Raw genomic sequence first — 23,357 nt, forward strand, 5'->3', positions numbered from 1 at the left:
ATTTTACTTTTACATTTTTGTTGCATTTCTGTCTTTACAAGTGAAGTGAAGCACTCTGTCAAAAGCTTAATGTAGAATATTCCAGGTGGTCTTTGGATGAACAGTGTTTAAGGCTGCTTTTTTCCGCAACAGTCTTTGTAAGACCTTGGTGATTCATTAATTAAAAGCAATGCATTGTACGCTTTTATGTATAAAAATAAAAATACCAAACACAAAAAAATGTCATCCAATTAAAATAAAAAAGCAATTAACAATTTGCATTCTGTACAAATCGTGAAGGAGGATTAAGGTGCATTTTTATTACACGGAAGTGGCATCAGTTAAAATATTTCATGAGACCTCTGTAAGGTAGGAGGAGCATATATTGAGAACTAAATATTCATTTTACCATACAAAACTTGCAGGAATTGAGCAATTACAGTCAATGCTGGAAGCAGAGCATACTTAGCTCAACTGATTTTTGAGGATGTAAACAGTCAGGATTCAGGAATGCTAAGCAAATCATGCCTTTGAATGGACTAAATAACAACGGTGTCATGAAACATTACCGTACATTATATTACTTATAAAGGTTCAACTGACCGATTTTCCAGCTCTTGCTGTTTTTGATTTGTGAAATAAATATAATTTCTTTAAAATGTTACCTGGTTTTCTATCCTATTACATAAGTGCAATAACAGTGCAAATCCCTTGTCACAGTATCTGATCACACTTATCAAGAAGTTCTGGTAAATAAATTACAACGATTCACACACAGAAAGACTAAGTGCTTTTTGTTCACTCATACAGCAAAAAAACACATTTGCCATTTCGGGTCCCTACTCATGTCCTTACAAGGAAGACTTTCCTGAAAGAAATGTACATTTTGTTTATTTTGTGTTGAGCAGAGACATAATGCTGGACGGACATGTTTTTTCCCCATAATTGCGATATAAGTATCTTGTTTAGTTAGCCTTGTATTTGGAAGCATCCCGGGGTTCACTGCTGGGATTGCTCCAATCATCTGCTTCTGGTGTTGTCTTGTAATGTCGCCATGCAGACTTATTAAAAACGGGAAGCCTTTCAAATGATTCACTAGAAAGCGCCTGCAAAAAAATAACAATATTAAAAGATCTGAAATATTGTTTTTCTCTTAGTATAGAAGATTACAGTCATTAAGCAAAACTGCGTACTTTCTATGGTTTTGCTTTGCTCCCACACCCAGAAATACTAACAGAATTTTACACTTTCTTAGGGACATAGCCATGCCTGTCAGAATGTATATATGTTTTGGGGATCATGCATCCTATTGTAATTTGTACAGTTGCACTACAACAAAATTAGACATTTGGATTAGCTCCTAGCCAGTCAATATCTACTAAAGAGATTCATAGACAGAAGCAGAACTAAGCCTTATTCCATTTACAACATTTCATTATACCTTATATTTTTTATATTAGCCATCTGTACAGATTATAGAGTTTACTAAAGAACAGGAGCACTATTCTACTTTACTGAATGTAATAACTCCATGATGCATGCTGCTGGGGAAGGTATTTATTATTTAACTACTACATATTTAATAACCTATTTTGAGTTTAAAACAATTTAACATTAATATGTGACAAATAATGTATTATTAAATAATAAATACACACTTTTTATATGGTGATTTAACATTTATTTATATTTTTAACTATTTTTAATAATTTAGTTGGATTTAACATAATTTCCTTTGGGGTATAAAGTGTCTGTCTTCGTTAGTTTCTATGGGAAGGTGTTGCAGTACCAGTGGTAGGCCATATTTGGTGCTGGAGTCCCTACAAAAGAGTAAGTTACTACAAAAGTGTAGTTTGGGAGCACCGAAAAGTAGTAAACTTACTCAAAACGGTAAACTTACACAGATGTTGAGTTTGTGAATCAGGCTCTATTTGTTTGTGCGTGTGGTGTGATGTTAGCATCAGGTCACATTAGTCCACGAATAATAAGGGACAGCATTTCTTTTGTACAAAGGACACAATATAATTGGCTCTGATGCATAGGGCGTGATTGCCTGTGAAGCATTTTCTTGATTAAATCTGGAAGCACAACCCTAGGTCAGTTTCACTGATAATCCTCCTTCTCCCACCAACTAACCTGCCATGACATGCCTACGTTGTTGATGACATTGTCTTTGAGTCAGAACAAAGCATCTCAGAACAGTCACAAGGTGACCACTGAGTAACATTAAAGTTACATAATATTATAACATAACACAGCGTTTAATCTATACACAGCCAGCTCACTTTTCATGATTCATAAGAAAAGAGAAAGACTATCTTTAAATTTCATTTTACACCTGTTAATTATACTGCTAGTAACCATCAAAAAGCATTGCAAAACCACTAGGCCTCATCTACAAGAGAGAGATATTGGCTTTGTCAATTTAAATTTCAAAATAGATTTATTTTGGCAAATGCCATAAAAGCGATAAATAACCTACAACTCACACAAGCAAACTTCCACCATCATTAAAAATCACATTTAGCAGCATGTCCTACATTCATATTTAGAATAGACAATATTCCATCATTCTAAAAAATATAAAATAACTATATAAATCCCAAGGTGCAATAGATGGACATATTAAAATAATCACTATATAAAAACTTGATATGAATTTAAGACCTCCGTTCAATTTCCAGAATAGCAACCTTCTTTTTGCCCACACCAGGCCCAAAGATTTTGCAACAGTACAGGCATACAAAGAAAGTGGATCTGATCTTAGTATCCTTAAAGCTACCTGATGATCAAGGGTACCCAGCTGCCTACACACTGATGCAATCCAAAGGGAGTGAAATTTCACATAGGCAGGACATGCGAAGAGCACATGGGGCCTCGCTCCCCACAAAAGCTACAGAAACTGGTTAATAGTTTTTGCAGACCACTAGGTGTGCTAAAAATTAAAGTGTTGTCTGCAAACAGAAATATAGGAATCTTAGCTTTAGCTAAGGAAAGGGATGTACATTTTCCTGACGCACACCCTTTAACACTGGGATTTTGTCAGTTAGTTGCCCCTGCGAGCCCCACCGCACACGAGCATAGTTCTTATCATGTACCCTGACCAGTAAGGACAGTATATAAAGAGGCATCCCCTTTTCTTCAAGAACCCACCATAGCCTTAAGTGCAGCACAGAATCAAAAGCAGATTAAAGATCGACAATGGCGACATATAAGTTGTCCTTGCTGATCAAAACCGTCTTCCAATATATTGTAGCAAATCTAAAGACTTGGTCAATCAATTTTGTTTCTGAAACCTGCTTGCAGTGGACTCATGACATAATTACTTTTGACTCAATATTGGATCTTTGCCAATACCATTCAGTAAAAGACTTCAAGCAGTCAATTAAACCAAGAGGCCTACAGTTGGCTGGCAAGCTCTTATTCCCCTTTTTATACACGTGTACCACCTATGCTTGCCAAGATGCTGGAAAAGGAGCGCCAAGGCTATCGAATTTGCAAGGGGCAATATATATTGTGCCCATACAATCAAGTCTTGGGGATAGACATCCAGCAGAATACAATCTGGACCAGCAGGCCTCTCCCTAGAGAAAGTAGCCAACAAATTGAGGACATCCTCCAAAGAGAAGTGTGGTGAGTTAAAACTAAGAAGAGTTGGCCTTAGGAAATTCCTGGCCAAGTTAGTGTCACCATCATGATACAAGACTGAAAAATGAGTAAACCAGTCAAAGGGAGGAACAGGATTCTGGGGTTTGAACCCACCTGTATGCTCCCTTCTAGCCACCAGTTTTCAAAACCGAGCATCATCCTTGAGAACACACACCTTCCTCGAGGTCGCCCAATATATTGTCATCCCACTCCTTCTTGTCCCTGGCCAACACCAGCTTATAAGCCTTCTTAGCAGATGTCATCAAGGAGGAATCTTTTACTTTTATGGCCGTAACTAATGCATGGCTTAACTTCCAACATTCACAATTAAACCAGCTACCACCTCCGCGGGGGCGTTCTTTTTGATTACACGAGGGTCAAGAAAGTGGGCAGCTTTTGCCTCAAAGAACTTTGTGTGCATCTCAATAATTTCATGCTCACTGTTATTTACCTCCCTACAATGTAATAGTTTAGGCAGAAATTCATGGATGTCGCTTTTGATATTTGATAAAAGGTAAGGTTTCCCTTTTCCTTGTTGCCATGTAAGGCAATGTTTGTCTGCAGTATATTCAATATTTATGCTAAAAAGGTTTGGGCAATCAACCGACAATTTATTAAATAGGCCTACCAACAAGAGGAATGAGGGATTATGATCACTCTCCTCTCTTTCTTAAAGATTATATCCTTTACTAAATTCCACAACTTTAAATCAACCAATATGTAATCAATGCTGCCCTCGGACTTATAATTATTAAAAATGTAAGCCCCCTCCCGGTCAGATTTAGTCCTCCCATTTGTAGCCAGGACTCCAAATTCAACCGTGAGTGCTTTTCAACTGGAGAGCAGCCTGCGTCCATCTTTTTATCGGGCCACCTCCAGCTGCGGGATGGTCCATTGTTCATCCTCCTCTGCCATGATGCCAACATCGTCACTATCAAGGGGCTCAAAAGTAGTGCTAAAATCACCAGTCAAAGTTAGGTCTGAAAAGGCTTTCAAAGAATAAATCATGAATGACGCCACCCCCGATTTCCCCCCCCACATAGATATTATAAAATAACCCAATGGCCTCTCTACCAGTACTTACTGTAATACTCCAAAAATCCTCACTGTTAATTTTCAATTGCTGTATTCCGCAATTTAGAGAGGATTTTCACCCAAGTTACCAGTCCAACAGCTGTCCTCCCCCCTTTATACTTGGCCTTGTCGGAATAAAGATATCAAAAAACAAATCTATATACTTGACAGGTACACCATGTTTCTTGAAAGAAACCTATAGCAAATTTGTCAATAAGCTCACACCAATTGGGAAGTAACAACTTAGCTTTAAGACCAGCTATATTCCAGGAAATCACCAAGGTTGTAGATGGTAAAAGATTTACAAAAGAATTGTGGAAGAAGCAATTATTGCCCTAATTTAAGCTTCCAGTGACATCTACTGAAATAGGTTTTGCCAGGACTAATTCTGGGCATGTTAGATGAACCAAACTCTGGATCTTTCCTAGACTAGATGGGCTGTTATTGTCTGAAGAGGTCAACATATCAGACAATTGTGACACACAAATGTCATCAAGGACTATTACCCCACCACCAATAGTTGCCAGGTAGCTTGCCTCAGATTGAACCTTTTTTAAGCCCTGTTGATTTTTACACAGATAAGGAGCCTCAGATCCCACCTCTACTTGGGGTTGATGTTGAACGGGCAAACCTAGGTCATCCCTAAGTCAATCATTATTGTCCAGCCCAGACCCAACAGTGGGCGACTGAATTGATTCCACTGATTCAATAGGTCCCCATTCCCTTCATCCTTTACATTTAAACTGGAAGCTTGACTTGTTGGGCGGGCATGTTCGAGTGTCCAAAGCAACAAGACCACAATGTGCCTATCCCCAAGTAGTAATTCAGCTATGTCAAGAGGTGTTGCAACACTAGAGCACCGTCTGGCTCCCCTGATATCTTCCCTAGTGACAGAATAACATCCTCTAGTATGTCTTATCCAATGGATTACTTTGTTCTTAAGAGACTTCGTCTTCAGAGTTACCAGGGTCAGCCAGTTTCAGGACATTTACCATAGCTAGTCTAAACCCAGTTGTGGAGTGGCTGTTTATACGATTACTTCCTCTTAGGTATACCCAGTCTCTTACCCCAGTAAGTGGAGGATCAATGTTCCTACTTCTGCTGCTTACCCTAAATGTTTTGGGTTTAATCACAGATCAATAGTTCTGAAGTTTCCTGGATGTCTCTTGGGTCAAATATGCAGGCCTAAGCAAGCTTTCCCTAGGATTAGTTGTGGGCCTATGCACTGGTGCCACCAGGGTAGCTACTCTTGCAGTGCCCATTCCAGGCATCTGCACACCCCCCACACTACATTACTACTCCCTTAAAGGTCAGGAGTTGATCCATTTTACCTATAGGCAGACATAGCATCAATCTCAGCTGACCCACCTCAGCTTTTAGCTCCATGATAAGGAAGCATAAGTGGCCATATCGGACATTAGTAAAGTAGGGTCTGTTAAACTAAGCATTTGAGCACATCGATCTTTAAAGGGTGTAGGCCCATCTTCGTCTACCATCAATGGAAGAAAACAATTTTGACAACAGACCTCAAGCCTTGACCGGTGGGTGGGATCGTTGGTTTAGTAAAATAGTTACAAATGTTTTTTTATCTGTTTCCGCACTTTGGGCCTGCCATCTTCCTTTTGAGCAGTAACAACCCCTATATTCGATTCCATCTCCGCAATCAACTGTTCAATCTCTGTCAGGGTTTGGCTGTCAATGCGCTAAGATGCTTTACTATATTTATCGATACCTTGCACGGGTCCTTATCCATGCCATCAAACACCTCAGTTGCAGGGACAAAGTTGTCCTACCTAATGACTGGTGCCAAATCAGAGACTCCCTTAAGTTGTTAACAGGGTAAATATAATAGCCTACTCACCCTGTTCCTAGCCTTACAATCAGTAGCACAATATTTTAATACTTGGACCTAATGTCTCCTACTACTCAGTGCCAATTTCGTAATTCCTTTATGCTCACCACCGACACAACGGCAGAGAGCCCAAGCCCAGCTCCTGGCATCTGTTGAGACACCCAAAGACACGTTTGTGCCAACAACAAAGTGATAACTTGAACACAAAACTGCAAGATCGAATCTAATGAAATCAGTTTGAAAAATGAAAGGCAGATAGAATAGTTTCCTTAACACCAAAGTCGGGTTTGAACTATACTGCCAATTCCAATACCACATAGGGAGTAAAGCAGTAATGAATGCCAGGTGGAGGGGCTTCCTTGACCCGCCGGCATGCGAACCAGAATGCTAAGCACACCCAAAAATCATAAAACATGCATCTTAATAATAAGGACTCATTCAGTCCCTCCTTAGGGGCACAGGCCCTGCTAAATCACAGTAAGTTGGCCTGTGTTGTGGCTCAAATTCAGCCGCAGGACATCAGAAGAGTGAGCTAATCCCCATACGTACCCACAAAATGAAGCAGACAGTCACAGGCGTTAAATTAAAAAAAAACGGATGTGGCTTGCTGGTAGAAATATTTGTTCAAAAATCAAGGGGGCTGGGCCCTGCTCTGGCTCTTCCTGGCAATGATGGGCCCACCCTTGGTCTGGGCTTAGCAGGACTCTGCGGCCCTTAAATAGTGTGACTGTAGCACAGCTGATGATCCAACAGGGATTTATGGGTGAAGTAGTCCCCAACAGCTGCTCCACATGTCTCACAGCGGCTCAACCCCTGGGTGCTTTACACTGATGCAGGACGGGGCCCCCATGGCATCAGATGAAGTCTTAGTGCTGCAGGGAAAATACAGGAAAGGGTGCTCCTCCGAGGTCCCAGCAGTACCAGAAAGATCAGCATATGCAGCCCCAATTGGAGCTGGTCACTTGCAAGAGAGAAAAGCTGACTCCTATGGTGTGGTGACTGTGTGAGAGTGCTGTAAATTTTTAGTCATGTTGTACAGAAGCGCAGCTGCTGTGCAACATGACAATGTAAAAACAAGCACTGGCAAAGCCAATAGATCTGACATGGCCGATAGCATTTTCGCAATTCTTAATTTGTTTTGTCATGGTTTTTGCAAAACATTATTGCTAAAGGATGCCGCCAGGCCATCATCTGTCTCACAAAAAATTACTAAGGGCAAAAGTGTTTTTTGGTCTCAAAAAAGCACACATCATCATAGTACTCCCTGGCAGTGAAGGGAATTACTTTGTATGGTGAGGTGTTCCTTGTAAAGGACAGCACGCAATATATCATAGTGGTCAGCAGATAGCTGAAGTGCGCTGATGCATTGGCCCTTGATGGATGCTTGAGTGGGTGTAATAAAAATTTCAATGACAACCACAGACAAATGGATGATGGGTGGTTAAGAAAACATATAAGTGACTATGCTAAACTCAGATTTTTAGTAAAATCAAAAGGTCTTGGCTAAAACGAACCAAGAAAGTTAAGGGGCATATCAGCCTCTTGTCTTTGAGAGAGGGAGAAAGGAAAGAAAGAACAAAAAACAGAAGTAAGAAAAGAAAGAAAAAAAGGTTAGGGTGCTGAAAATTAAACATAATAAAGGATGGTTTTCTCCATGGGCAAAGTTTATTAAACAATTGGTGAAACCGAGTCCAGAATAAACATGTTCTGAAGAATAGTTTGGTTATGAATGTTGAAGACACCTAGATAAAAACAAAAACAAAACAAAAAAGAATTCTAACAAAAAAAACACAATCTTACTGCTAGAAAAATGCATAACTGAGCTAGTAAATCAAAACAGACGAGGAACTCTTTTGGCATCCCTGAAAATACAGAAATATTTAGAGCACACAGTACACCCTTCTTCAAACCTAAAAACCGAACTTCACCATAAGTCTTAGACCTCTGAGATATGCACAGGTGGATCTCATTTTCGTGCATGTGAAAAAACACTAACATATCACATAGAATGACAATAAAATTGGGACTACATAGGACTACTCAAACGGCACGAAGAGAATAAGGAAACACTTCCTATTGAAAAGAAAGACTTTTAAGGATCTTTCCATCCAATCTTCGTTCATCGGACCTAATCGTAACAAATCTTTAAAAACTAATACAGGACTTATATGGGAACATAAAAGAATCAAATACTTAGGGATATGGTTTGGGTGGAACTCAAATGATTCTCCCAAACACAAAGAAAAACTAACTGACATCCCTCAAAATGTGGATGTCAAAATTCATAACATAGTGGGCCGGACAGAGACAATCAAAATGATGATCTCCCGACTTATCAACTTTTTGAGTGGTATGACCCACGTTCCATTACAAATCTGACACCCTCATCAAAAAATATCTTTGGTCAAACAAAACACTTAGAATTTCTATGAAAAAAAACTTTAGAAAAATCTAGGCTGTTTAATGTTGCCATATTACTGTGGTTATCCAACAGCATTTCTAGAGAATTGTTTAATGTATGATATCACAAGTTATTTAATATACAGAAGAAACAACTAATGCACCATATGATATACGTGCTTGCAAATCTGTATTCCTTTCTCTATTATTATGTTAATATCTGAATCAACATTTTCTAGTAAAAACTTTCTGAAAATAGAAATAAATGCTGTAACTCAGAATGTGTGGAAACATGCAGAGAGAATCTATCTACAGAATGACCTATGGTGTGCAAAAAATAAACATGCTGCCATGAACAACAAGATATTTACATTCCGTAATGGCGTATCTGGTCGACACTCTTCTAGCCGCAGATTCCATATCTTAGGATATTCCCCAGGCATCAGACTGGATCTGGAAGCTTTTCTGTAAGTACCTCTGTGTGCCAGTATGTGGTGTCGATTGGCTCTGTATCGCATCGTCCATGCCGGAAGTGACGTGTGCGGTGCCACCCCAGCGCTCTGACATCAGTTACTTTTTGTGACATTTCTGTGTCAGAAGCATAGACCCACAAAGAATGCTAATGTGCAAGTGTGCATACACTGGGGAACTCAGAGGGGTCACCCTAAATGGAGGAAGCTGTTCGCAGATTGGGGAGGATGGGAGGGTCAGTAAGGAATCCACAGCTAGATAAATGTCTCTACTAGATAAGGCATTACCGAATGTAAGCAATTTATTCATCTGATAGAGAATTCTATCTGCAGATTTCTTACCTCAGACTAGATACATAAGCAGTTCTTCTCAGGAGGTAGGTCTGTGAACAAATTTAGACCAGGAAATCCAGGAGGACCGAACATGCAAAGTGGCCGTCACAACAGAACCGAGTGTCTACGCAGTAGTGCTTGGTGAACGTGTGTAACGGGGTGCACGTCGTGGCCTGATATCCAGGACTGGGACTCTGTGAACTAACACAGTAGTCGCAGCAGTGGTCCTGGTGAAATGAGCGCCCCAAGTCTTCAGGGGGTTGCTTCTTGGCCAGTGCCTAGCAGATTTGTCTGCTGAGTGTGATCCATCTTGAGATCGTCCTTTTCTGCACAGCCTTTCCATTCATTGTCCGGGTAAACCCAATGAACAGTAGATCATCCACCTGGGTGTTCCTTAGTACAATCAACGTAGAACAATAATGCTCTTTTTGGGCTCAGGCGATGGAGTCTCTCCTCCACTTTGGAAGGGTGAGGTGGAGCTAAAAATGTTGGTACTGTAACATGGAAGGGTGTCACCACTCATCAGGAAAGAGGCTTATGTGCTCATAACCAGCTTGTCAGGAAAGAATGTGGTATATGGAGGGGGCACGGATAGTGTCTACAGTTCGCTAACCCTGCTTGCAGATGCAATGGGCACTAGAAAGGCAGTCTGATGGTCAGAAGACGCAAATGATAGAAGTGCATAAGTCTGAAGGGCCAGCACATCAAGCAAGTCAATACCAGATTCAAGTCCTTTTGCGGCATAATGAAGGGTTTTGGAGGGAACATATATTGTAATCCTTTCAGGAAACTTGTCACAACTGGTGACTTAAACAGGGAGCGCTGATCTGGCAACCGCAAGAACACTAATGTGGCGAAAAAATACCCTTTAACTGTGTCCAACGCAAAGCCTTCCTAGGGTAGTGGGAGAACAAACAACAAAACCAGAGCTAAAGGTGCAGAAAGGGGATCAACATTTTTGGAAGCCCATCAAGTCACAAACTTGTCCCAATGGCTATTATATACTGTCTTGGTTGGGGGACACACAGCTGCTACCTAGAATGACATCACAGACTTCTGTAGGGAGGTGAAAAACTGTCAACTGCCTCCAATCAATCTCCATGCATGACGGGAGAGTGTGTGCAGGTTTAGGTGCAGGACCCTGCCCTATTACTGTGAAAGTAGGCCCTCCCAAAGGGAAGCCTGATTGGAGGACCGATGCTCTTGCTGAAGAGTTCTGTATACCATACTCTCCGTGCCCTATCAGGAGCCACAAGAATGGTTTGGGCCAGGCCATTCCTGATCTTCTTGAGAAGTCTGGGTAGGAGTTGGATCTGCAGAAAGGCATACAGGAGGCTTCAGCTTCATTCGAGAAGAAGAGATGAAAAGAGTCTCTGAGCAAGAGTCAGCTTGGAAACTCCAGTGCTCAGAAATGTTGATGTTGCACTTCTTGGTGGTGGTGAGTAGATCTAAATAAGGTTCTCTCAAATCACTGAAGAGAACTTACCATCTCCGTATGGAGACACCATTCGTGATCCACTGGGCATCGACGGCTGAGTTTGTCCAGTCTTGCATTCAGAGAACTAGCCAGATGCTGAACCACCAAGAATATTTGCTCAAGTTCCAGCCATGTCCAGAGTGGCTGGGCCTATTGACACTGGATCCACAAGCAAACCCTATCCTTTTTGCTACAATATCACATGGAGGTGGTGTTGTCTGTGAATATCTGTATTAGTCTTCACTTGACAGAAGAAAGGCTTTCAATGGTAGGTGAACTGCTTCCAACTCCAGCAGATTGATGTGGAGCTGAGACTCTGCCAGAGACTAGAGTCCTCTGATCCGCACCTCTCCTAGATGGCCACTCCAACCGTGCAGTGACTCATCTGTTACTACACTCAACTCTGGGTGAGGAAGGGACAGGGTTTGCTGCTGACCTAATCTTGATTTGTCAGCCACCACCGCATACCTTTTGCTGGTCCTTCCGATATCTGGACCATGTCAGAGAGATTCCCTTGATGCTGGTCCCACTGGAACTTGAGGTCCCTCTGTAGAGCCCGCATATGCCAGCAGGATGCAGGAAGCCATGAGGCCCAACAGCCTCAGAATTAGTCTCACCGAAATCCAGGATAGAGGCTGAATCATGGTCTGAATATCCTGGACTTGTGGCTTTGGAGGATAGACCTGAAACTGCACTGTGTCCAGAATGGCTCTGATGAAATGGACCATCTGAGAGGGAGTCAAGTGTGACTTTGGCATGTTGATAGTGAAACCCAAAGAATGCAGGTGGTCTTCCCTAGTCCAGAGGTAGGAAATGTCTACCTGGTGTGAGCCTGCCTTTGGCAGTCAGCTGTCAATGTAAGGGAAGATTGGAATCCCTGACCTCAACAAATGTGCGGCAACCACTGCCATCACATTGGTGAACACCGGCAGGGCACTGGTGAGGCCAAAACGGAGCACAGCGAGCCGGAAATGCTTGTGGTCTACCATGAACCGGAGGTAACGCCTGTGGGTAGATAAGACGAGGATGTGGAAGTAGGTGACCTGAAAGTCCAGCACTACAATCTAGTCTCCAGGATCCTGGGCAGACAGAACCTGAACTAATGTGAGCATTCTGAATTTCTCCTTCTTCAGTAAGAAGTTGAGAAGGCATAAGTCTAACATAGGACGGAGGCCTTTGTCCTTCTTGTGCACCAGAAAGTAATGGGAATAGCAATCACAATTTACTTTTGATGTGGGCACCCTCCTGAAGGCTCCTTTGGACGAAAAGCCTGTACTTCCTGACGGAACAGGGAGAGGTGGTCCTCCATCAGCTGGGTTGTGGATGGTGGCATGGCGAGGAGGGTGTTGCGGGTCGCAAAAGGACTGGGGAATCACTGGGCCTTAGTGGCTGCACAGGAATAAACACAGCTGGTAGCCCCTACTGTTGACATGGAAGGGGCAAAAGGGAGAATGTGGTTTAGGTGGGGGCAATGGAGAGACCTAGGGACTGGGAAGTGGCCTACACAGAGTCTGCCTCATCACCGAAAAGGCAGTTGCAATCAAAGGGCATGTCCATAAAATGATGCATGGACATCCCCCGAGAAGCCATTGAGACCTCAGCCAGGAGTGACATCTGGGTGCCGCTGATGATTCAATGTCAATCCCTCGCGAGTTGGTTGCATCCAGTCCATAGCAAATGGTGAACTTTGCTGCATCTCTGCCATCAGCAAAAGCCAGGCTAAGTACGTCTCAGGCCTCTTCTGAGACCTGGGCAGCACCTGCACAACTAAATCATAAATTGCATGGGTGTATCAGACCAAGAAGCATGCAGTGTTCACCGATGCCAGTGCTAGGCTGGTGGAAAAGAACATACTCGTGCCAAAGGTATACAGCCGCTTGGATTCCCTATCCAGGGGTGTGGTAGGGAATGGGCCAGGAATAACTTTGGAGTCAGAGGCCCGGACAACTAGACTCTCTGGAGTGCTGTGCTTGGTCCTCGGGCGGGAGTCAATGAAGGCAGGCAATCGTCCTTTGCAAAGGAGCCCCTGTGCAAGGCTTGGCCCATGCTCAAAGCAGGACATCTATGAGGGCTTTGTTAAAGGGGAGGAGAGGTTCTGAGGGGGCAACTCCCTGCTGAAGCACCTCTGCCAAGACGTTTGTCTTGGCTGTCACTGAGGGCAGCGTAAGGTCCAGGATATTAGCTGCCCCAGGATATTAGCTACCCCAGGATATTAGCTGCCCTCATCATCATCATAGGGCAAAGGAAGCCCCTTCCTCAATAGTTACACTAGGGAGAGAGACTAGGGCAGGGTTTGGTGAGGTATCCAGACCACTGGCAAGGGGCTAGTTCTTCATACTTGTTATCCTCGGGCTCTTCTTAGGGGTTCTGGTAACCATAAGGATCCTGAGATCCACCTCAATCATATTGTAATTGTATTTATATAACACTTACTACCCCTGATGAGGTGTCAAAACCCTGTTCGGCGAGTAGCATGCTACTCTGGAACAAAGGAAGAATTAATGGTGGCTAGTATATAAGTACTGTACTAGCATGAGTTAATTTGAGCGGAGGATATGTGAGTTTGTTAGTTGGATTAACTATAGTAATGAAGGGATAGAGGAGGGAAGAATCCACAATCAATTGGGAGTTTATAGTGATAGACTGAGGCTTGGGATGAGTAAAGGAGAGATGGAGGAGGGAGGTGTCTATGGAAAGGGGCAAGGGAGATCATAGAAGCAGAAGGGGTTTTGGATGAGTCAAAGGTGAGATAAATGAGGGTGAATTTAGTAGGGTGGTTTGGGAGATCATAGTAGTAAACGGAGATGTGGGGTGAGCCAGGAGTGGTAGAGGAGGGAAGAGCTTAGGCAGGGTTATTTTGGAAATATATGTGCAAGGAATATAATAATGGGTATAATAATGAGAAGTAACGTTGTATTGTATAAACACAGATTTTCAAGATTTGTAATATTAGATACTAATAAGTGTACTTTTCAAGCATTCATTTATCATTTCTCAATTTTTCAAAAGTGAAATGCTTGCTGTTAAATAGTTAAGATAACATTTGCTCATTGAGATAAAAAAGAAAGAAGGGATTTATAAGTATCTAATATGACAACTTATCTAGGAGCTATACAATGACCTATGAACACGTTAAGCATAGAATAATATACACATATATATATGTATAGACACACACACACACATATACACACACACACATATATTTAACCGTGAGTAAATATGCATTTATTAAACAGGCTTAAAGAGTATGTGTATAATTTATTATGATGAAATAGTAACTATACATATTTCTTAAAGAACTATACATATCTAGAATATACACCTAATCATTTATAAATATTTATCAACACAGGTACATGCAGTCCATTGCTGTTTGGATATAGTGGTCATGAAGGAAAGAGAACTCTTGCGTAGTCGTCTGAAGACAAGATAGTTATCCGTGGATCTTAAGTTTGAGGGTAATGGATTCCATAGATTGGCTTCTTGAACAGAGAAGGATTTATCACCTATTGCCTTTTCCTTGCATGGTGGTGTTTTAAGGCAGGGTGCCAATCTTGAGCGGAGGTTTCTTTGCTGAATGTATTTGGTTATTTTGTTTCTGATGAAGAGTGGCCCTGTTCCATGTATAGCTTTGTGGGTGATACAAAGCAGCTTGAAGGTGGATCTTCCGGCAACCAGTAACCAGTGTAGTTCTCGGAAGGCAGGAGGGATGTGGGCTTGTAGCTTTACATGTAATAGTAGCCCGCCAGCTGAGTTCTGAATATGAAAGGCCATTGGCATAATCCAGTCTAGATAGTACAAGAGAGAGAGATAGCCTGCACCTTGTGAGGAAATCCGAGGTGGGGGAAGATTTGTTCCAGAGTCTTCAAGGTGATGAAGCTTGATTGTGCTAATTTCTACACTGGGCATTCACTGTTAACTTGGAGCCCATGGTAATTCCAAGGTTTTTAACTTCCTTGGATACTTGAGGAGGTGGTCCAAGATTGTCAGGGCCAGGCGCACAGTGGGTCATAATTTTTCCAGTTGCCACATGTGAGTATTTTGGTTTTGAAAGCATTCAGTTTGAGATGGCTCCAAGTCATCCACTGATCAACGGTTCTGAGGCAACTAAAGATTTGTGAGTTTTCAATGTCTTTGGGGCATTCCAATTTAAGTAGTATTTGTGTGTCATCTGCATAGTTGTAGCATGTGAGTTGAAAATCATTGATCAATTCTGGTAATGACATCATGTAGATGTTGAAAAGCATAGGTGAGATGATTGATCTCTGTGGGACCCCTGCTTTTGTAGAAATAAAGGAGGCCCTGCCTCCCACTCAGGAGGGTGAGTTATGATCGGGGTCAACATCGGGCGACACCAATCCGGCCCAGTATTGGAGTCAGGTATGAAGATGGGGTCAGTGCCACCATAGGGTGGCACGGAACAATGTCGGCTCCATGTGGGAGTGGGGCCCAGAGTGGCATTGTATCAATACCTCGTCTGATGACTTTGACTGTTGCAGTGAAGTAAAGGAGTGCTTCAACTTTACTGACTTTTTTGATGTCTTGTGGGACTTAGCAGATGACAAGCGCCTTGGATGGCTCTGCGAATGGGCCCAGAACCTTCCTTGCGACTGGGAACTGGAATGTCAAGCAGACAACATGTGTCAGGCAACAAGGAGCTTCAAGAAACCCTCCTGGGGTTCCTAGCTTGACAGTCCTCACAGGCCTTGGAGTCAGGGTCCAGTTCCAGGAGCCAGAAACCAACCACACGGTGGTCTGTCAGAGACATCTGTGACAGCAACCACAGGGCTTAAAGCCCACTGTTTTTTTAGGGAACATTCCTAACACGCTGAGAGACAAAGTCTGAAAAAGACAACAAAACATTGAATAAAATGTAGTTGGAGCTAGCTCTCTCTGGATCTGCGATGGTGTCGCTGAAAGAAAAGAAATGGTGTCACCGCGTTAGGGGGAGCCGCACAGCGCATGTCACTTTCAGAGTGGATGACACAGAGCTGATCCACACCACCTATCGACATACAGAGGTACTAATCCAATCCAGTCTGATGCCTGGGGAATATTCTAAGGTAAGGAATCTGTGGCTAGAGGTCTCTATCAGATTTTCTACTTTCTGTTCATCATTGTTCATTATAGAAAAGTGCTGAGTTGTACCATATGTTTTTGCAAGGTCCAGAATTAGCTGGTTTCTGGGGCACTATCATGGAAACACTATCTACCATCATAGAGCCAGAGGTCCCATGTACGGCGAACACTGTCTCCTAAGCTTGTTTTCCCACACCACTAAAAATAAGGTCACTAGTCGCTTTCAGGATTTAGCCTTTGTCGTTTTGAGAGGGAGATAGCCCAGAAATGGAAGTGCAAGAGGAGTTCACACATAGCTACATGGCAGAGAGAATTCAGTAAAAGGGCGAGCTATGAAACAAAGGTGCGGCTGTGGGATGCTAAGAGGGGGTGAACCTCGATCGAGGTGGCGAGGGCATGGGTCGCCCTGACAGATGCACTGAGAGACCTAGAAGCCTGAACTTTAGGGATTCATAAAGGGCGCGCTGAATACACCAACTCATATCTTCACAAGATGTCCTTCCGCCAACCATTTCCAAAATGATAACTGTTTAAGACAGGTTGCAGTCCCAATAATCCAGGGTTTTACTATAGGGCACATTGTTGGGATACCCCTTCACATCACATACATAAGTCAGGCCAAGTTCATCTTAGGACACACCACAGAAGGAGGAGGGGACATTCTGGGGTTACTATGTTGTGGATGTTTAGTATGCATGGTACATAACTCTGGGCAAACGCTAACGAATGGCCACAGAGAGCTTGCAAATTACAGGGAAAACACATGAACAAAAGAGAAATGCTACCATCTGAATAAAGTATGATATATATCCTAAATGATGTTTTATTACTATCTCACTACATGGCTCAATAATGTACCATGCTTGACTATGTTTTTGAAAAACGCAATAAAGTTTGTTTAAAAAAAATGAATCCAAATAACAAGATTGCAACATTAAAAATAGGATTTTTTAAAGTACTCACTCATAACTTGAGGGCATGTTTGTACTTGTACTTCTGTATTGTAAACTATAACAAAGGTGTAGGCCTCAAGCAACCACAAAAGTTAAAAAGAGAATGATTTTATAGTGTAAGAATTATAAAGAATGCTTTTAAAAAAAAACATTTGTGATATGCTTCATGAATAGGAAAATGTTGCCTAGGGTGCCCGCTCATAAAGAAGTGCTGGTTACTATTATTGTTATTATTATTATTATTAGTAGTAGTAGTATTATAATTGTTATTATTATTAGGATTCTGCAATCCCTCTATAAAAAGCTGTCTTTAATATCTATGAAGCACCCAGTTGGTTATAATAAAGAAACTACATCAGAACTCAACTGTAATAACTTATCTGACATCACAATACCTGTTGCCAGAGCCAGCGACTGAAGGGAATGGAAAGTCAGGTCACAGGGCATAATTAAACTAGCTGTTTAAAAAACAAAAATCTTTCTGCATGTTTCTACACATTATGAGCTAGTGCTCCTAGTTTTTTGTAACTGACTTGTATTAAACTGATTCTAATATCTTTTTGAAAAAAACAGTTTTTTATGTGTTTAATTTTGCACTAGAAATTATATTTTTATTCTATTTGTTTGCAAACATACTCTATTTCATATTAAAATGCTACACACCAAGGATTTAAGTAGATTGTGGGAAAGGTGCTGGTGTGACCATGTATTATAAGGGATGAGGCACTCCTGATAAGCATATTGCAAGTCACCTTGGAGCACGATAACCTGATAAAGGAACTCACTCAGCCTTCAGCCTCGTTCTTCTATGAGGTCATGGAACTCTTTGGTGACTTGCAACATCCTTCTAAATACAGCAAGGGATACTTTATCTCATACCTCATTATTATTATTACACGTGGGACACCACAATTCCCGTATAAAAACCTACCTCGAATTTCCTTATTACAGGCGACTTGTGATTGTGATGCACCTAGTTCACTTGTAATAAAGAAATGACATAGGTGTTCAACTATAATAACTTATTACAGTTGTGTTCTGGGGTCATAATGTCTGCTGCCAGCAGCCAGTGGGAAATGTTAGCATTTTAGGTCTACATCAGAACTCTCTTGGGAAACTACAATATGAAACAGTGGAATCAAATGGCTTTTACTGTTGCCAGAACTAATTTCCGACTCTTCACTTGCTGGATAGAGACTATATTTGTGAATTTACATAAACGATCAGTATAGCTTTCTGGTACTGTAACCAATAGTTCCACGATGAAACATTTTCATCACATAAAAAATTCACATGATGAAGTTGCCAATATGACTAAAATGATTATAATACCAACAATAAATGATTACAATGTGGATCAAAATCTGTTAGTACTTTTGTTGTGGACTTCCGAATTAGTCATTTGCTTCAATGCATGTTCACAGAAAAAATTAACATGAACCGGTTCAGGTTCCTAGTGTTCAGGCAAGCTATGTACATGCAACATTTTGATGAGCTATGCCATCCAAATGTAAGTGTATAGATGTCAGAGTGTACCTCCTGAGTATTCACCTAATAGAAGCCACTCTGCTGCATTGATCCCATGGTCAGGGCACTTTCACGACAATCATTCTGAGAAAGAATGGAAATGGTGGCATGTCTTATGGAAGCATCATTCTCCGCAATCTTGGGAAAAAGAGTTTTGTGAACTACTGGTTCATAGTCCATTTTGTCCCAGCAGGTGCAAGTGTAAGTGCCAGTGGCTACAAGGTTGAAAAAGCATGTAGGATCCATAAGCTCTTGGCATATTGCTGCAGAGTTCTGGGCAAATGTACGATCTTCCTACCTGGATATACAGTTTCAACAGTACTTTTCTTTTTTCATGAAGTTCCAGAGAGAAACCTTGCACATGCAGGAAGTTTTGCAGGCATTTAGTGAAGTTAGGCAACTGTTGAGAACTGGCCAAATCATGAGTATGCACAAAGTTGGTTGAAATGCAGTAGATCTCTTTGGCCCTAGCCAGCGGAGACAAATCACAGTTCTTGTCCTATTCAACCAAATTACTGGTCCCGGCAAACAGAAAGACAGCCCAAAGGTTTCTCTCTCTGGCATCCTCTTGTGGACAGTCATCAGGCTTTGTCATCAAGCCCATAGGTGAAGCTTCACATGGGGCAGAGCAGGGGGTCCGGGACACACAAATACAAGTCATATAATATGACATGTTTTAGTAATACATTTATCTGCAAATTACTTAAAGCTCACTGGCCAATACAGAGGTTATGATACCTGGGCAAACAATTATTTAAGACTCCCAAAGTCAAGGCCTGCTTAAATGTACTATTTGCCTATTCTAATAACATGTTTGAATCTGATTTAAAAGAATTGGAAAAGTGGCGTTGCAGCTACATTCTGTTAGCTCTTTGGACGAGAAAGACGGCTACTGGTCTGAGTGGGATTCAAAAATTCCTACGACTGCTCCGAAGAACATTATGTCTTTTATGACTTGGCGAGCCAGAGATGTGTTGCAACCACCATGGAAAAGAGCACAGATCAATGCACCTATAACATATTTGTATTGACTAACTTGTGGAAGCAGACCAATATGATCAAGATAAATTACCCCAAAGGGAAGCACTGCTTCAGTAAGAGAAGTAGGAGGTGGCCTTGCTACAATAAATACTTTAATTGCCAGACTTTACATTGAGATTCATAATATGTGATAGCTTTAAGCATGAGTGGCCACCAATATCATCTGTGGGCGTGAGTCAGTCACGCTGAGACGATGACATGAACAGAGCCCTATGCTTTCATTACTTGCTTTTATTAAGTTCATTCCCAATGATTCATTCAAGTGCCTGTTCTACACTCCTGGGATTGAGACAGTAGGAGACCCATCCAGACCCAGGACATAAATATATTTTGTGGAAAACCCTGTGTTGGAGTATATTTCTACTGTGAAATTTATAGCACGTGTGATTTCTAGGTCAATGTTAGCTTGTATAGAAAAAGTTGCCAATATTTCTGATGTATACATAATCCTCCTACAGATTCTACACCTTATGCCTACTCCTTCCAGGCTTCAGACTGGCCTGGAAAACCTTCTTCCTCAGCAATGACTCCCCATCACCAGAAGATGGTGTTACGCAGCTCCAGCAACAACCGAGGATGGGACGTAGCCAGAGTATATTAGGCACCAACCTATGCACTGACATCAGTTCCTGCAATTTTTTGAGCACCTCTTTGAGGGGGTGTAGAGGAACGGAGAGAGCTATGACCAAGATAATTATAAAGTTAACATATTTGTGAATCTTATTAATCCTGGCACCAGCCCATGGTGTAGGAGGGAGGGTGGTGAGGAATCTGCAGGAAGATTATGTATCCACCCAAAGTAATGTCACTGATGGTAAGTAACTTTTTCTTCTAATGGATACATTTTCTGTAAATTCTTCACCTCATGAATGAGTCACAAAGCAATCCCCGCAGGTTATGGGCTGAGTATTGTCAGGTAATATTGTCTGCTAACCAAGGAAATCATGCACACAGTTCGGGCAAAGTACCCACCACTGCCTGCCTGACTTGTGAATACAATAGCAAACTGCTCTTCAGTCAGCCATCAGTTTTCTTAACCTTACATACATGAAACATATGGACATTATTATAGTGCTGCCATTTTTTATTTGAACTTAATGAAAGTTATTTTCTCTTATTATTTTGCATCACAATTTATCCTCCAACTTGTACTTACTTACTGCCTGCTATGCCGACTGACATCTAGGACAGCAATAAAGGATCTCCACTGTTTGTCTTGGGCAAGTTTCTGTATGTTGCCCCATCTAAGATACAGGTTCTGCATTTCTGTTCCTACAGATCGCCTACAAGTGTTTTTTGGCCTGCCTCTCTGGACACCAGAAGGCAAATGGAAGAATAGAGCTATTCTTGTAATGTAATCTTGGTCTCTTCTTATGGTGTTTTCTAGCCATCTCCATCTTTGTCTCATAATGATGCTGCCCATTCTTTCCTGCTTGCATATGGTGAGCAGTTCCTGGTTGGAGATGGTTAGCAGCCAGAAAAAGACACAAGATTCTTTTCAGGTTGCCGGTGTGAAAGGCTGAAAGTTTGGTGATGCTGGTTTTTGTCAGCTGTCAGCATTATGATCCATTCAAGAGTATGGAAAGGACGCAGTACTGGTAAAGCCTCAACTCGGTGACAGTGTTGTGCTGAGATGATCCCCCACACATTGTTTAGCATCCTGAAGGCATTTTTGGCCTTATTCGTTCTGCTCTTGATGTCACTGACTGCTCCTCAATTATTTCTGATAGTACTGGCTAGGTACATGAACACTTCAGTCATGGCTAGGCCCTCTCCATCGACCTAGATTGGTGAAGGGTTTGGGATGTGGAGAGGCATAACTTCCAATTTATTTGTGTTGATCTCCAGGACCACTTTCTGTGCATAGATGTTGAGGCGAGGAGTCTTTTCCTGAATATGCTTGGGTGTGAGAGAAAGAGCATAGGTAGGTCATCCGCATAGTGAAGTTCCTCCAGTGTAAAGACTAAGGTCCATCTGATGCCTTTTGCTTGGTCTTTTGGTGCGCTTTGCATCACCAAGTCAATGACTAGGTTGGCAAGTAATGCTGACATCATGCATTCCTGTCTTACACTAGACTTGACTTCAAAGCTATACTCGTTATCTCCCACCTTGATGATGAAATTAAAATAAAAGCTCTTGATGAGAACTATCTGCTGCAGTACATAACAGGCTCTCAGTATACATCAGAGGCTGTCACAGTGGATAATGTCAAAAGATTTCTCAAAATTAATGAAGTTTATGTATAGTTGCCTCTGCCACTCCATGAACTGCTCTATAATGCTGCAGAGTAAGGATCTGATCAAAGCACTCTCTGCCCTTGCGGGACCCAATCTGCTCTTTCCTTAACTGCTTGCCCATAACATTAAAATATAATGATTTTGGCCAGGATTTTACTCTGGATTGACAGAAGGGTGACTCCATGCCAGTTATTACAGTTGGTTAATGCGCCCTTCTATGAAATCTTAACGATGATACCTTAGTTCTAGTCATCTAGTACTTTCTTTCCATCCAAACCAATGTGAACAGAGGTTGTAGGATCTTAGCTGATATTTCAGGGTCTGCTTTAAATATTTCTGAACTCAGTTGTTTTGGCTAGGAACCTTTCTTTTCATAGAAGATCGAATGGCAGTGATGATTTCTTCTTTCTGTGGTGGGGCGGTGATCGCACCCAAGTCGGTCTCTGTTTCTAGAATGTCCACTTTATTGTTGGTGCTGGTATAATCAAGGCAACTTTGAAATGCTCGTCCCAATATGCTTCCTCCTCTTTCTCTGTTGTGAGTAGTCAGCCTTGCTTGTCCATGATAGGGGTGTTGTATGTTGCACAAGATTTACCACTGACTATACTTGTATTCTTTATGAACCTCCCACTGTCTCTACTACTGGCTGTCTCCTCTGCTGGTCTTGTAGCAATGCCAGCGCTAGATTTCCATTTTAAATTTGAGCTTTAGCTTGATATCTTTTCTAAATGGTGACCTTTTACAATATTTTTACACTAACAGAAGAATGTGCTGTAAATGCATTTATTGCTGGAAGGCATGGTCTCTCTGTAGTCTACGCATCCATTCCAGGGATGTACAATGAGAATGCAATTCACTGTTTCCTATTTCTGTGCTTGTTAGTAGACAACCCATTTGTGCTAGATGACCCACAGTAGCAGTTCTGCACCTCAGCCACAGTGTGATAAGAGTGTTTTACTGTATAAACAGAATCCATGCTACACTCATTGTGAAGAGCACTTCGTGCCAGCCAATCATGGAACCGCTGTTATCTCAGACTGAGATGTAGCCCTGCTGACTCCTACCTTTATCTTGCGAGGGGAGATAACCTATACACTGAGAATGACTTCCTGACACCAAAGACAAAGGTATGGGGATTAAACTATCCCAACTGATCTTGAACAAGGGTATTTCCGCTACGCTCTGTTTAGCACAGTATTAGCTACGGATAGGAGTTAGGTAACATTAGTAACAATTACCACTGCTGAATTCTTTATAGAGTTTACCATTCTTACAATGCTGATT

General features: G+C 41.8%; 1 protein-coding gene across 2 annotated transcripts in view; it reads right to left on the minus strand.

Annotated features, from left to right (window-relative positions):
* Positions 1 to 274: 274 nt before the first annotated feature.
* The window catches only part of PDK3 (pyruvate dehydrogenase kinase 3), a 1,119,352-nt gene continuing 1,096,269 nt past the window's right edge, over positions 275 to 23,357 (minus strand). For both annotated transcript variants that reach the window (XM_069204815.1, XM_069204814.1), the window contains one exon: positions 275 to 1,085. In XM_069204815.1, the coding sequence (XP_069060916.1) occupies positions 945 to 1,085 (141 nt within the window). In that variant the 3' untranslated portion in view covers positions 275 to 944. The remainder of the gene's footprint in view (positions 1,086 to 23,357) is intronic.

The sequence above is a fragment of the Pleurodeles waltl genome, chromosome 8 (genome assembly GCF_031143425.1).
Source record: "Pleurodeles waltl isolate 20211129_DDA chromosome 8, aPleWal1.hap1.20221129, whole genome shotgun sequence".
Classification (NCBI taxonomy): Eukaryota; Metazoa; Chordata; class Amphibia; order Caudata; family Salamandridae; genus Pleurodeles; species Pleurodeles waltl.